This window comes from Erythranthe guttata, chromosome 11 (assembly GCF_056151865.1).
Source record: "Erythranthe guttata isolate IM_541 chromosome 11, IM_541, whole genome shotgun sequence".
In the NCBI taxonomy this organism is placed as follows: Eukaryota; Viridiplantae; Streptophyta; class Magnoliopsida; order Lamiales; family Phrymaceae; genus Erythranthe; species Erythranthe guttata.
In genome coordinates, this window is record NC_142543.1 from 17,118,783 (window position 1) to 17,132,378 (window position 13,596).

Sequence of the window (13,596 nt, forward strand, 5' to 3'; positions counted from 1 at the left end):
ACCCATTTAAGTTGGGTCGATAATGTCAACCAACCCATGTATAGTTGGGTCGATAATGGTTTCTAATATGCTAAAAAGTTTGTTAGTCGGGTAATATCAGCCAACCAACTTTATTTATTAATTTATTATTTATTAATTTTAATTAAAATGTTTAATATTTTTAATTTCAAATTTCTATTTGATATCACATTTATTAAATTGTCTAATATTGACAAAAATCCTAAAAATAATAAATCTAACCTAATTATCTAATTTGAACTATTTTAATTTTAAGACATATAGCCTAAATATTTGAACGATTATTATTTTTTGGACTATTTATGTTTAATTGCAATATATATGCCCTTAATATTTTGAATCTTTTATTTCAATATTGTTGAACTAGTCACATTTAATTTATAAAATATATAGCGTTGTAACAACGAATAAAATATATAAAAAAAATTAAAAAAAAATTAGGTGGATGACCCATCAACCAAACCAGGAACCAACCCACTAAATTGGTTTTCGACCATCACCCAATCCATATAAATTGGGTCGATAACGGTTTCCAATATTTACCAAAGTTGGTTGGATGGGTTGGGTTGATTTTATGGCTGGTTTTTAACCAAACCAACCAACGCACAACCCTATTTGTAGAGATCGATGAGTCCGTGACGGGAGATATCTCATTTGGAGATATGTCGAAAATTAACACCAAAGGTAAAGGGAGAATACTCATCAAATTGAAAAGCGGAGCACACCAATCATCGAGAATGTTTACTATATGCCTGGATGAAGACAAACATTCTAAGTATTGGCCAACTGCTAGAAAAAGGATACGACGTCCATATGAAGGGTCGTAACCTATACTTGAAGAGTAGTCAATGTAAGTTGATAACTACTATTTCAGTGACAAGCAATCGGATGTTCTTATTGGATATCTATCACGATATGGCGAAGTGCTTAAAGGCTTGTTACGAGGATCCATCTTAGCTATAGCATTTGAGTCTAGGACACATTAACATTGGTGGACTAAATATGTCCAAGAAGAAGGTGGTGAAGGGGGTTGTTGTAATTACTCAAACATGCACTACAAGAAAAACTATTTTCAGTGACCAAATTCTCAGCGACCATTACTAAATGGTCACTGAATATTCACATTTAGTGACCAAGAGTAATTTGGTAGCAAAAGTCGGAAGGGTTAAATCCTTTTGCGACCGACGAACATTTGGTAGCTATAAGTGGTCACTAATAGTTTGACATCTTTTAACAACTAAAATTAAAGTTTGCAGCGACAATTTTTATGGTCACTATAACTTAGTGTCAACAGTGACCAGTTTAATATCAAAAAATTTTACGGTTGCTACAAGTCTTTAATTTAATTATCAACAACCATCTAATTGACTTGCTAGTAACCACTTTAATTAATTTGGTTGTGATCCGGTCAGATTTAGCACGACCCAACAAGGCAAGGCCCAATTGAATTGGCCCATGCCCAATTGAATTGGGCCCATGTACAAAGAGAAAATAAAGCCACATGGTATAGGCGACGAGCAGGCGAGCGGTGAGCTAGGCGAGCGGCGAGCTAGGCGAGTGACGAGCGATGAGCAATAACTGACGAGTGGGAAGTGGGACGTGGCAAGTACCACCTCATTACTTAATTACTAAGGCTTGGACTTGAAGTCACTTTATTAAGTAAATTGAATAAACTCGTTAAAGTCCACAAAATATCTCTTCTATAAATAGAAGAGATATTCCACCTTCTCCAAAAGAGAAGGGGAAGGGAAACAAGATAACAAAATCACTGCTCTTCCTCTCTATTTATCTCTTTATTTTTATTGAATATATTACTGAATTTCAGAGGTGTTCTAACTTGGACGTCGGAGTGCTAACGCCGGGAGCACCTCTCCCGGTCATTTTGCAGGTCCACGATGAACAGGCCCAACACGGAATGGACTTGGAGGTTCGGGATTCCTTGAAGCGGAGAAACCCAGCCGCATCAGGTTGTTATGAAACTACTTATGGAAATCTAATCGATTTGGTCGGTATAATTTAATTATTAAGCAAATCAAGAAAAGAAAAGAATGAAAAGAAAGATGGAGGGCGAAAATGCAAATAATGGAAAAACACAACCAATTCTCATTCTTTCGTTACACGCATTTCTTTCATCCCAAATCATTACTCTGTTCAATCTCTCGCTTACGCTCTCTCTCTCTACCAATTCTCGCCTGATATTACTGAAAATCAAGAAAGAATTATCACTTAATTTCTTCATTATACTGCACCAAAATACCTCTTGTCTTACCTCTTTTGTTTTCCCCAAAAGTATTCGCCCTATTCCACCCAATTTCTCCAAGCTGTAAAACCCCGTAATTTATGCTTATGTTATATATATATATATATATATATATATATATATATATATATATATATATATATATATATATATATATATATATATATATATATATATATATATATAAAAGAGTTTATTCTACTTAATAATGAGATTTTGGGCTAATGTGTTGTTAATAGATAAAGTTGGGAATAAGTATAATAATAATATTATAAACTTTGCAATCAAGTTTTGACATGGTTAATCAGATAATTGAGAAAGAAGTGTGATTAATTGAAAAAAATAGAGAGAGACACGTAGAGATTGGATGAGTTTTCCTTTTTTTTTTTTTAGAAACAAAGATTTTAGTAGGCATAATTAGCCAAATTAGAGGGGAGGCTAGATCCTTCCGTACAACTTAAATAAAAACGAGTAGCAAGACAATGAGCCAAAGTATTACCAGAACGTCTAACAAAGAAAGAATTGCAAGAATCAAACAAGCTAATAAGGGAGAAACAATAAAGGATTATGTGAATGGGTTGTTCTTATAACTTATAAATTGAGATTATGTGAATCATTTGCTGTGATTATTTTCATTAATTACTTGTACGTTGTTCTTTGTCAGCTTGTACATTAATTTATTATTTGATTTTTATATGTTTTAAGGGATTGTGCCTTGTGCATTAGAATACTTGTACACTCGTCTAAAATAATTTAAAAAAAATTACGTCCTAAAATACACTAAACTCTCCCTCTCTCTCTTCGCCCACCCTAATTCTCTCTCTCTCTCTCCCTCTCTCCAAGTACAGAGCCATTTTCTTATTCACCGGCGAATTCGTCATTTTCTTCCGGCAAGACTCCGCATTTGTGTATTTTACGGTGAGTTTGCGTTCTCCTCTCTGTCACAATTGAAACGGCAAACACGAAATTGGGAAGATTACGGTTTTCAATTTTTATGTGCCGCAAATTATCTATTTTATGCTTTGATTTTTGATTTTTGATTTTTGATTTTTGATTTTTGATTTTTGATTTTTGATTTTGTTTTTCTTTATTTTCTGCAAATTGAGTTGTTTTTTGACTGTTCTCCATTGTTGCCCTAGTTCAAGCAAGAAAATAGAGGAAAAATGGAAAACCATCTGATTCCCCTGTTTCCAGCAGCCGAGGCTCTAGAATTCCAATTCAAAACTAACGGAGACGGTGAACCGCAATTCATATCCGTTAAAGCAGTCGACGCCGTCTACAGCTCTCCGACCCCAGAGCAAGTAGCTGCGAAGAATCGCAGAATTCTCGAGATTCAGCGAGCTCAAGAGCTGATCAATGGCAGTGCTTTGAACCCCGTGCAGTACAGCGACGCCGTCATCAGGCACCACAGGGTCGTTTCCGCCGCCGCCGCTGCGTCATCATCGTCGTCCGAGCAGATGAGTGCGATGATCGCTCGGATGGGCATAATGGAGGCCCGATTAAACGCAAACAGCGCTAGGGTCCACAACTCTCGATATGTCTACTCTTTGATCGGCAAATCCCCAATTCAAATTATTGGCAGAATTAGGGTTGCGTGAAGAAGGCTTTAGCAAGGGGCTATTATGATCAGATTACCTCCGGTGCTGGTCGCATCAGATGATTGGCGGTGGTGGCCGGAATCCGACGAAGAAGACAAGCTGTCTTAGAATCAGATTTCATAGAATCAGATTTCAGCTTTTGGTCCTTTGAAGAATTAATTGCTTGAAGGCCTTGTGGGTTGAATATTGACCATCAGGGCACACGGTTAGAAACCTTGAGATGTTATCCTTCCATTGGTGCTGGTGCTCGGTGGTATTCGTCAGCGGTGGTCGCCGGAATTTGGTGAGAAGTTCAGCTGGTCTCTGGAACTTTAGGGAATGGAAAGCTGCTAATTTGGGAATCATTTCTTCTCAAAACTCGGAGAGAACCGCGAGTGTTATAAGTAAGTGTTGCATTATTTCTAATTGGAGCACGTTGTATAGCCTTTTCGAGGTCAGAATCAGACGACTGTGAATCTGTCAAAACAGGGCAGTTTTGAATATTCTTCTTACGGGGCTGTTTTTGCTACGTTGAGCTAATAATTTGGGCTGTGTGTCTTCTGAGAACTTGTAGATTACATTGTCAGGTTCAATTTGGTGTATTATTTGAACAATTTGGATAACTCTACAAATTGTTATGATTTTTCAAATAAACAGTGCCAGCAGATGCATTTGTTTTAAAACCTGGCAGTTTCATGCAATCATCTTCCGGGGCTGTTATTGCTGTGTTAGGTTGATAATTTGGGCTCAGGGTCTTCAGTGAACTTGTAGATACATATGTTAGCTTTAATTCGATATATCGTTTAGGTTATCGGATAAGTACGGTGTTCGTAACGATTGTTCGAATAAGCTGTGGCAGCAAGATATTCTTAATAAATGTTTCAAGAAATTGACTATGTGATATAGTGGAATAATACGGTTATATTAGCATCTGGAATCTTATTAAGTGATAAATATTTTTATAGGTGTCGAGCGTACTAAAGCTCTCATTCAAGACTTGAGCATGACTCGAGAGTAAGGTGTTTTTATAGCACTGGCATTGGACTTCAGGTAAGGATCTCTATTTCTTCACTATTATTTATTGGAAAAATAGAATGCACACTGAGAATAAGTTGCTTCTTGATCACTTAAATGTCATATATGTTACTTTGATTCTTGAATTGTTGAAAATAATGATCTATTCGGAATCCTCTTGACGGTTCGTATCTTCTTCCTCGAACTATTCAAATAAGTTCTCATCTTGATTCGAGACTTATTCCAACAATTTATTTCGTATTAATTGTTTTTTAAGGTTCCTGAATTATTATGTGAAGTAGAACAAATGAATTACAATTTTCATCCTGACTAATAATTCTCAGACAATGTATCACATTCAACATATGAATTGGATGAGGTAAGTAGCTACTTCTGCAAGAGCCCAAATACATTATTGCATTATGAGTGCTACTAAGTGACAAATGATTGAAATTGATTCTATCATATGATTTCTTATTTACTAATTGAATAATTCTTTTTTTCCTTTTCAGGTTGGACTGTTTGATGGAGTGAAATAACGTTATTGTGGAAGTCATATTTGTTGTCGCTTAACAATTTATAAAGTGGAATTTATTATGAAATAATTATAGCAATCTTTCTTATTATTTGGAATGATTGATTTATTATTGTATTGAGTATGATAGACTGGAATTATAATACTCACATTTGATTGATAATATGTAAATTTGCAATCTTTAGTTTTATTTTAATATTTTTTTTATTGGTCTGAATTGCTCAGTAAATTAATGCAATTGTCGAAACCATGTAAAAACTATTGCAACCAATAATATGGTCACTATATGTATATATTTTAGCAACCAAGAGATATATTATTTATCAACCAATAGATACCGTCACTATATGTATACTATGTAGCAACCAAAAAATGTGGTGGCCAAATATATATCCTATAGCAACAATAAAATATGGTCACTGTATGTATATATCATTTAGCAACCAAAAATATATGGCCACTATATGTGTTGCTATAGCAACCATGTTAATATTATTGCAACCATAAATTTTACATTAGCGAGTCAAAAACTGGTAGCTAATAATTATATTTTTAGTGACCATTATTAGTTCGTCGCTAATTCTCATTTTTAAGCGTCCAATTAATTTTTCGTCACTGAGTACTTTTAGTAGCCACCCTGTTGTGACCACCGGTGACCAAGCTTAATTTGGTCGCTATAAGTTTTAACTACCATTTTCTAACTTTTAGTGACCATAAAAAATCGTCACTAAAACCAAAATTTCTTGTAGTGATGAGGGGGGTTTCGTAATTTAACCATAACTCAGGGGTAGTCGTAATTTGCCAAAAAAAAAATCAAATTTAAACCAACAATAAATGATTTTGACGGACGTGGCTTTTGTTATAAAAGACTTCATTTTCGCTGTGCATTAAATCTCAGCCTCCCCTTTTTTAATCACGGTGAAATTACTGAGATCAAACGGTGCCGTTTCATCCCTGATTTTTTCATTAGCACGGGACATCTCTTCAACTGAGAACAACTTACAGGGATCTTTCCGGCGGTGGTTGTGGTGGCGAATGAGAAGAAAAGATGGAGACTTCACAAATGACCTGCTTCTTGTTAGAGCTTCCAAGAAAAGGAGCAACATTGATTACCGAACTAGGGAAAGTGCAAAACATGTAAGTAAAAGAGAAAAAATCTACCTAAGTGTGTACAACGTGTAATATAACTATATATGATTAAGGTGCGGAGGTTAAAGTCAAAGTTCAAAGCTTGGCTAGGACACAAAGAGTATTTTGTTTCATTGATATTTAGGAATTTAAAATGATTTTAATTTATTTTGGCAATTAGTTTAAAATTCACTACGCTTTTGTAATTGGATAACCAACCAAACATCGTTTTTACGTGGTGATGATGCTAGAAATAGATTACCTTAGTGAGTTGAAGTATGATGATCTGGAAGAGCAGAGTGGATCACTGGCTCACGAGCTTGATGACCTTGAGATACATGCGATCATAAAACACGTGAACTAGGCCGGGGGTTGAACCGGCGGAAACCCCTCCGACGCTCAAGTTGGACGTGTTAATAGTATAAATGGTCCAGAGAATACATGTTGTAGTATTGCTCAGTTAATAGGACGTACCTTAAGGAATGAATTCAAACATTTATTTATACCTTAATTGAGATTGTCGGGCTCAAACCTTACTTGAATGTGATTGGGCATTGGTGGTATTTGTCTTCAATATTAGGCTCGTGGCCGAGTAGGTAAATGAATTGTAGGCCCATTGAATTGACACAATTATGCATATCACGTGGTGCTTAAACTTTTACTAATTATTACGCCCATTTTATTGTTGATGAATTAGGAAAAAATAGCAAGACCCTCCATTTGGAAGCTATATGAATTCGGGTGCATGTTTTTTTCTCGTGGAAAAAATTAATTCTTCGTGCTCTTGTTTGCGTTTTGCTAAACATATCCTCAAATGACCGACTAATTAAAAGTAGTTTTGTTATGGTAATTATTTTGAGACATTTATTTTCGGACAGTTATGGAAAATTTGACATATAATGTTATATGGTATATATAGAGATGAATCGAAAATAACAAAACCGTGGAAATGATATCATGAAAGGAAAAAAAATCATAAAAAAATAATTATTTTCTAAAAAAAAAATTAGTTTTTTTTCAAAAAAATATAAAAATGGGGGTTAATGTGTAATATTTAGTAAATTATTTGCGGTATGACAACATGTCATTCTGTTTGTCGAACTGAATATACGATTTTGTCGAGGAGATAAAAACAGGCATTCGAAGTTGGAGATGAATCTGTTGTTGATTCAAAACTTGTAATGGATTCAGTAATGGATATCGAAAAATGTAATGGAGAATGTGAAGTCTCTCAAGAGATATCTCATGATGAACCGTGTAGCATTTTAGACAATCCAGCTGCAATCCAAGAAGGAAAAATCAAAGGAGAATTTTAGACATGCACTATGGGCTTATTAATATTATGGGCGAATGGTAAAAAAACTCATTACATAGGACTTAAATGCACATTGGTCCACAAAAAAAACAGTTTCTCAATTAAGAATTAATTGCAAATACCACCCCTGTATAATCTCTAATTGCCAAATACCCCCCTGTAAAAAAAATACTCGCTTATGCCCCCCTATGTTAATATTTTTCAAGCACACTGCACCTTTTTTTAATTTTAGGCTTTGACTAAAGGTAAAATGAGTGAAATATCCTAGGGTTTTTTCAGCAATTAGTACATCATAATTGATTTTAATTACACCAAATTATATCATAATTATCTAATTTTATTAAAAAAATATATATATTTGTATTTACAAAAAGTAAAAAATATATAAACAAGAATTAAAATATATTATAATATTACAAAGTTTTTATATGTGTTGTAATTTTTGTATTTTACATTTTATATTAAAATAATGATAATCATGAAAAAAAAAAATCAAAAGAAAAAAAAAAAGAAAATCACGCCTCTGCACCACCACAACACCACCACAACCTTCTTCCCCAAATCCGCTACCTACAACCACATTGAAAATGGTGGACGTAACGAACAACAAAAAGAAATATACATAGACGGAGGCGGCGGATCTATTAATCGGCGGCGGAGAGATCTCCAGTGAGGTAGGGTCGCCGATGGAGTGTCTCCAGTGAGGTAGGTCGCCGCTTGGAGTAGCCTGTGATGATTGGCCAGCGATGGATGGGGGAGTGCGCTGCCATGGAGGTGACATCCATGGCAGACGCAACAAAGTTGAAGGGGTCTGGGGTAAGGTGTGGCGGAGGAACTAGGCGGTGTCGAGGAGAGGAATTTGAACGAGGGGTGGGCGGCGGTGATGCAAGACAACGGCAGTGTCGAGGGAGAGATATTTTGAGGAGTGGTGGGTGTCGGAGGGCCAGACGGCGGCGGTGCTGAATTTATTAATGGCTGGGAGGTGGGCCGACGGAACTAGGGAAGAAGGTGTGAACTTTGAAAATTACAATTTGGTCCTATAAATTTAGGTTATTTATAATTAAATCAATTTGAATTTTTTTCCTTTATAAAGGGGTATTTATGTCATTTCCTTCCAAAAAATAGCGTGAATAATCGCACAGCCTGCGAGTGAGAGACACGATTTGCCTTTAGGGTTCTCAATGCGTTGACTTTGTTAACACAGGGGGCATGAGTGAATTATTTTTTGACAGGGGTATTTGGCAATTAGAGATTACACAAGGGCGGTATTTGCAATTAACCCATCAATTAAACTCATCCCCATGGCTTTAGTGTAAAATACCATCCATAATATAATTTTTACCAATTCCATCTATTATGCTCTAACTTCCTTAATATTACACATTGACCATGGATTTAAACAAATATATCATATTAACCCCCAAAATATTTTTTTTTTCAGAAAATAATTTTTTTTTTCTGATTTTTTTTTTCCGTCCAGATTCCGGCGTTGACTTTTTATTTTTTGAAAACTTTGTTTTTTCCTGAAGTTTTTTTCCGGCCGGTCAACCACCGTTGACCGCCGGCCTCCGGCGTTGACTTTTTTTTTCGAAACTTTTTTTTTCTTAGAAAAAAATATTTTAATTAATATTACTGTCTAGGCTACTAAATTACTGTCTTAGACAGTAATATTACTGTTTGGGACAGTAATATTATTTTCCTGAACAGTAATATTATTAATATTATTGTCTAAGACAGTTAAATTACTGTTGGAGACAGTAATTTAGTAGCCAAGGCCGTTACTTAAAATAATTTTTTTTAAGAAAAAAACATTTCAAAAAGAAAAAGAAGAAGTCAATTAACAGTTAAATTATTGTCTCCGACAGTTAAATAACTGTCGCAGAAAGTAATTTATCAACGAATACAGTAATATTAATTAAAAATATTTTTTTAAGAAAAAAAAAATCAAAAGAAAAAAAAAAGTCAATTATCAGTTAAATTACTGTCTCCGACAGTTAAATAACTGCTAGAGACGGTAATTTAGCAACGAATACAGTAATATTAATTAAAAATATTTTTTTCAAGAATAAAAAACTCAATTAACAGTTAAATTACTGTCTCTGACAGTTAAATAACTGCGGGAGTAAGTAATTAAGCAAGGAATACAGAAATATTGATTAAAATATTAAAAAAAAAAGTCAACTAACAGTTAAATTATTGTCTCCGACAGTTAAATAACTGCCGGATACAGTAATTTAGCAGCTAGGACAGTAATATTAATTATAAAAAAAATTTGAAGAAAAAACAAAATTATATTAAAAAAAAAAGTCAACGCCGGATACCCGGCGGTCAACGGCAGTTGACCGGCCGGAAAAAAATTTCAGGGAAAAAAAAGTTTTTCGAAAAAAAAAAAAAAGTCAACGCGCTGGAGACAAAATTATGGTTAAAATTGGTTAATTGATGAAAGTGGGCTAAATTGTGGTGTAAATCATGAAATTGGAGTTGAATTCGGTTTCAATGTATTGTGGGTAATTTTGATATATATAAAAGGATTTTCGTTATTTGAAAATAAGTTTGAATGAAACGGATTTATTTGAAAGACGAAAAAGTTGAATGTCCCCCATGTAATTAAGTGCCCTTGTTATTGGCCTTTTTTTATTAACCCTAATATCATTATCATTAATTAATTAATTTTATATTTTTAATCTAAACTAATTTATTATTGTTAAACAGCCTGTGGAGATGGAGGAATAAAAAATGACGAGCGAAAGCGAAATGGTCGGTATCTTAAATATTATTTCCTTATTTTACTATATTTTAGTTGGTAGTATTAATACTATTACCATTAATTAATTAATTTTTTTAATGGTTACTAATTTATTATTAAACAGCCAACGGAGATCGAGGAATCGAAAATGAAGAGGGAAATGGTCGGTATCTTAAATATTATTTCCATATTTTAACTATATTTTTTTTAGTTGGTGGTATTATTATTATTATTATTATTATTATTATTATTATTATTATTATTATTATTATTATTATTATTATTATTATTATTATTATTATTATTATTATTATTATTATTATTATTATTATTATTATTATTATTATTATTATTATTATTATTATTATTATTATTATTATTATTATTATTATTATTATTATTATTATTATTATTATTATTATTATTATTATTATTATTATTATTATTATTATTATTATTATTATTATTATTATTATTATTATTATTATTATTATTATTATTATTATTATTATTATTATTATTATTATTATTATTATTATTATTATTATTATTATTATTATTATTATTATTATTATTATTATTATTATTATTATTATTATTATTATTATTATTATTATTATTATTATTATTATTATTATTATTATTATTATTATTATTATTATTATTATTATTATTATTATTATTATTATTATTATTATTATTATTATTATTATTATTATTATTATTATTATTATTATTATTATTATTATTATTATTATTATTATTATTATTATTATTATTATTATTATTATTATTATTATTATTATTATTATTATTATTATTATTATTATTATTATTATTATTATTATTATTATTATTATTATTATTATTATTATTTATTTTTTTAATCTTTAGTAATTTATTATTGTTAAACAGACTGTGGATAGACACGGCCATGAGCCGGTTCCGGGCCGGTTGGCGGTTCACTTTTTCCGGAATTGGAATCGGCCCGTACTACGCACGATTCGGTGGGCCGGGTCGGCCCGCCGGTTCACTCCGGTTCCGGGCCTATTCAACCTGGTTCCGGGTCGGCCCGGAAATTTATATTTATATTATTATATATATATTTAAAAAAAAATACTTAATGAATAAATAAATTAAAATAATTACTTTTAAATATGAAAAAAATAAAAGGAAATAAATAAAATGATTTTAACTTAATTTTAAAGCAAAAAATGGGGTGTGAGGGTATTTATAAGAAAAAAATGAGGGGGGAGGGAAATTCAAAAAATAGCATATAACAGCCGATTCACCGGGCCGGTTCACCAAAAAATAGCAAATAACGGTCGGTTCACCGGGCTGGTTCACTGGGCCGGTTCACCAGGCCGGTTCGCTGGCCGTTATTTGCTTCTTTTTTTTTTTTTTTTAAATTCGGGTGAACCGCTGGGCCGGCTCGGCGGTTCACGGTTCACCAATTCATAGAAACAGGCCCGTCCCGGAGACGACGGGCCAGTTCACCGGTCAACGGTTCAGGCCGGTTCTGGGCCCAAAACCAGCCCATGGCCGTGTCTAACTGTGGAGATGGAGGAATCGAGCGAAAGCGAAATGGTCGGTATCTTAAATATTATTTCCTTATTTTACTATATATTTTAGTTGGTGGTATTAATATTATTATTATAATTTTTTTTTCTACTCTTTCCTAATTTATTGTTAAACAGTCTTCCGAGATCAAGCAATTTGTCAATGTAACAGCAAATGAGTTTGCGAATAAGTGCATATCTGTGGTGTTGTCGTCATTTTGGAAGATGATAGCCGGCAAGATAAAAACCAATGTCGATGTGGACCTAGCTGACAAGTTGGAGACTCTCGCCGATGAGGTTACAAAGCAGCTAAACGAGAAACTTAAGACATTTTTATGTGAATAGTCTGATTTGGAGATCGATGAGACTGATCATGATGCGACTGATGGGGAGGATTTTTTCGAAGTTGAAAACAAGACCGAGCAAGAGCTAGCTAAACAGTTGAGGGTGATGTCAAGATGTATGGAACGAGCTCAAGAAAGTTTTAACTTGTGCTTGAAAGAATTGAAGGAGAAGTTCAACTGGGAGATGAAGGATGGTATCATCAATAATTCGGCGGGCAAAAAAGTCAAGTATTGGTCTTTTGATACGCGTAAAACCTACGTATGAAAAACCGCAAGTGTACAGTATCGCGTTTTGTAGAATAGTGAATTCCAGATATCGATCCACAGGGAATTAAGTTCCTAAATCTACCAAGTACCGTAATTATACTATCCTAAACTATATCTAGACAATCAAAAGGATTGGGGGATGAAATGAAGCTAAAAACAAACAAACAATAATAAAAACAACGGTCCGCCAGTATAAGCGAAGAATTCCGACGTGTGATGGCTTCTAGGGTAAAATCCACCAGTGTACTATCGATAACGATCTACAAATCCGAATCTATTGTCAATTCTATGTTCGCTAACCCAGACACTAAAATACCCTAACCCCCGTCTCCAGTGTAGTTAGAGTCTACCCACAGGTCCGACGTCTCCGTTCAGAACCTGATATTAAGAGAGCATTTAGGTCAAGTCCTTAAGGGCTACTCGAGGTGCATCACGTCTCCGTTTCCACACCCCGAGCTATGTTTTCCTAACTTCAAACGAGAAATCCTCTCTCGAGTTCATTCCCATTTACAATCAATTCAACTGTTGGCCAAACAATCGAAAGCATTTAATACAAGAAAACATAAACAGAATCAAAGAACGACAAATAGATCACAGATCTGGAAATCAAAATCAATATATACAAGGTTTCATTTCCCTAAAAGAAAATGCTTAGTTCATTACAAACATAGCATCCAAATGAAGAACACGAGAAATCATAAACTAAACGTAAAGAAAAAGCTTATGAAAAACCCGAGTCGAAACCCTCGTCGAAGTTTCCCGCGAAGAACTGGCGAGAACCGAAGAGAAAACCGAAGAAGAAGTCGAAGAAAAGTCGAAGATTAGTCGAAGAA

At 33.5% G+C, this 13,596-nt stretch overlaps 1 protein-coding gene across 1 annotated transcript; it reads left to right on the forward strand.

Moving 5' to 3' along the window:
• The first annotated feature begins 3,072 nt into the window (after nucleotides 1-3,072).
• Nucleotides 3,073-5,588, forward strand: LOC148767112 (uncharacterized). The gene is made up of 2 exons (XM_088825362.1): nucleotides 3,073-3,196; nucleotides 3,418-5,588. Exon 2 carries the CDS (start codon nucleotides 3,442-3,444, stop codon nucleotides 3,874-3,876), a length of 435 nt encoding a protein of 144 aa, XP_088681488.1. The 5' UTR covers nucleotides 3,073-3,196; nucleotides 3,418-3,441; the 3' UTR covers nucleotides 3,877-5,588.
• The last annotated feature ends 8,008 nt before the right edge of the window (nucleotides 5,589-13,596 follow it).

Excerpts from the sequence above, each read along its gene's own strand:
- LOC148767112 (XM_088825362.1), top strand. The coding sequence starts at position 3,442 with ATGGAAAACCATCTGATTCCCCTGTTTCCAGCAGCCGAGGCTCTAGAA.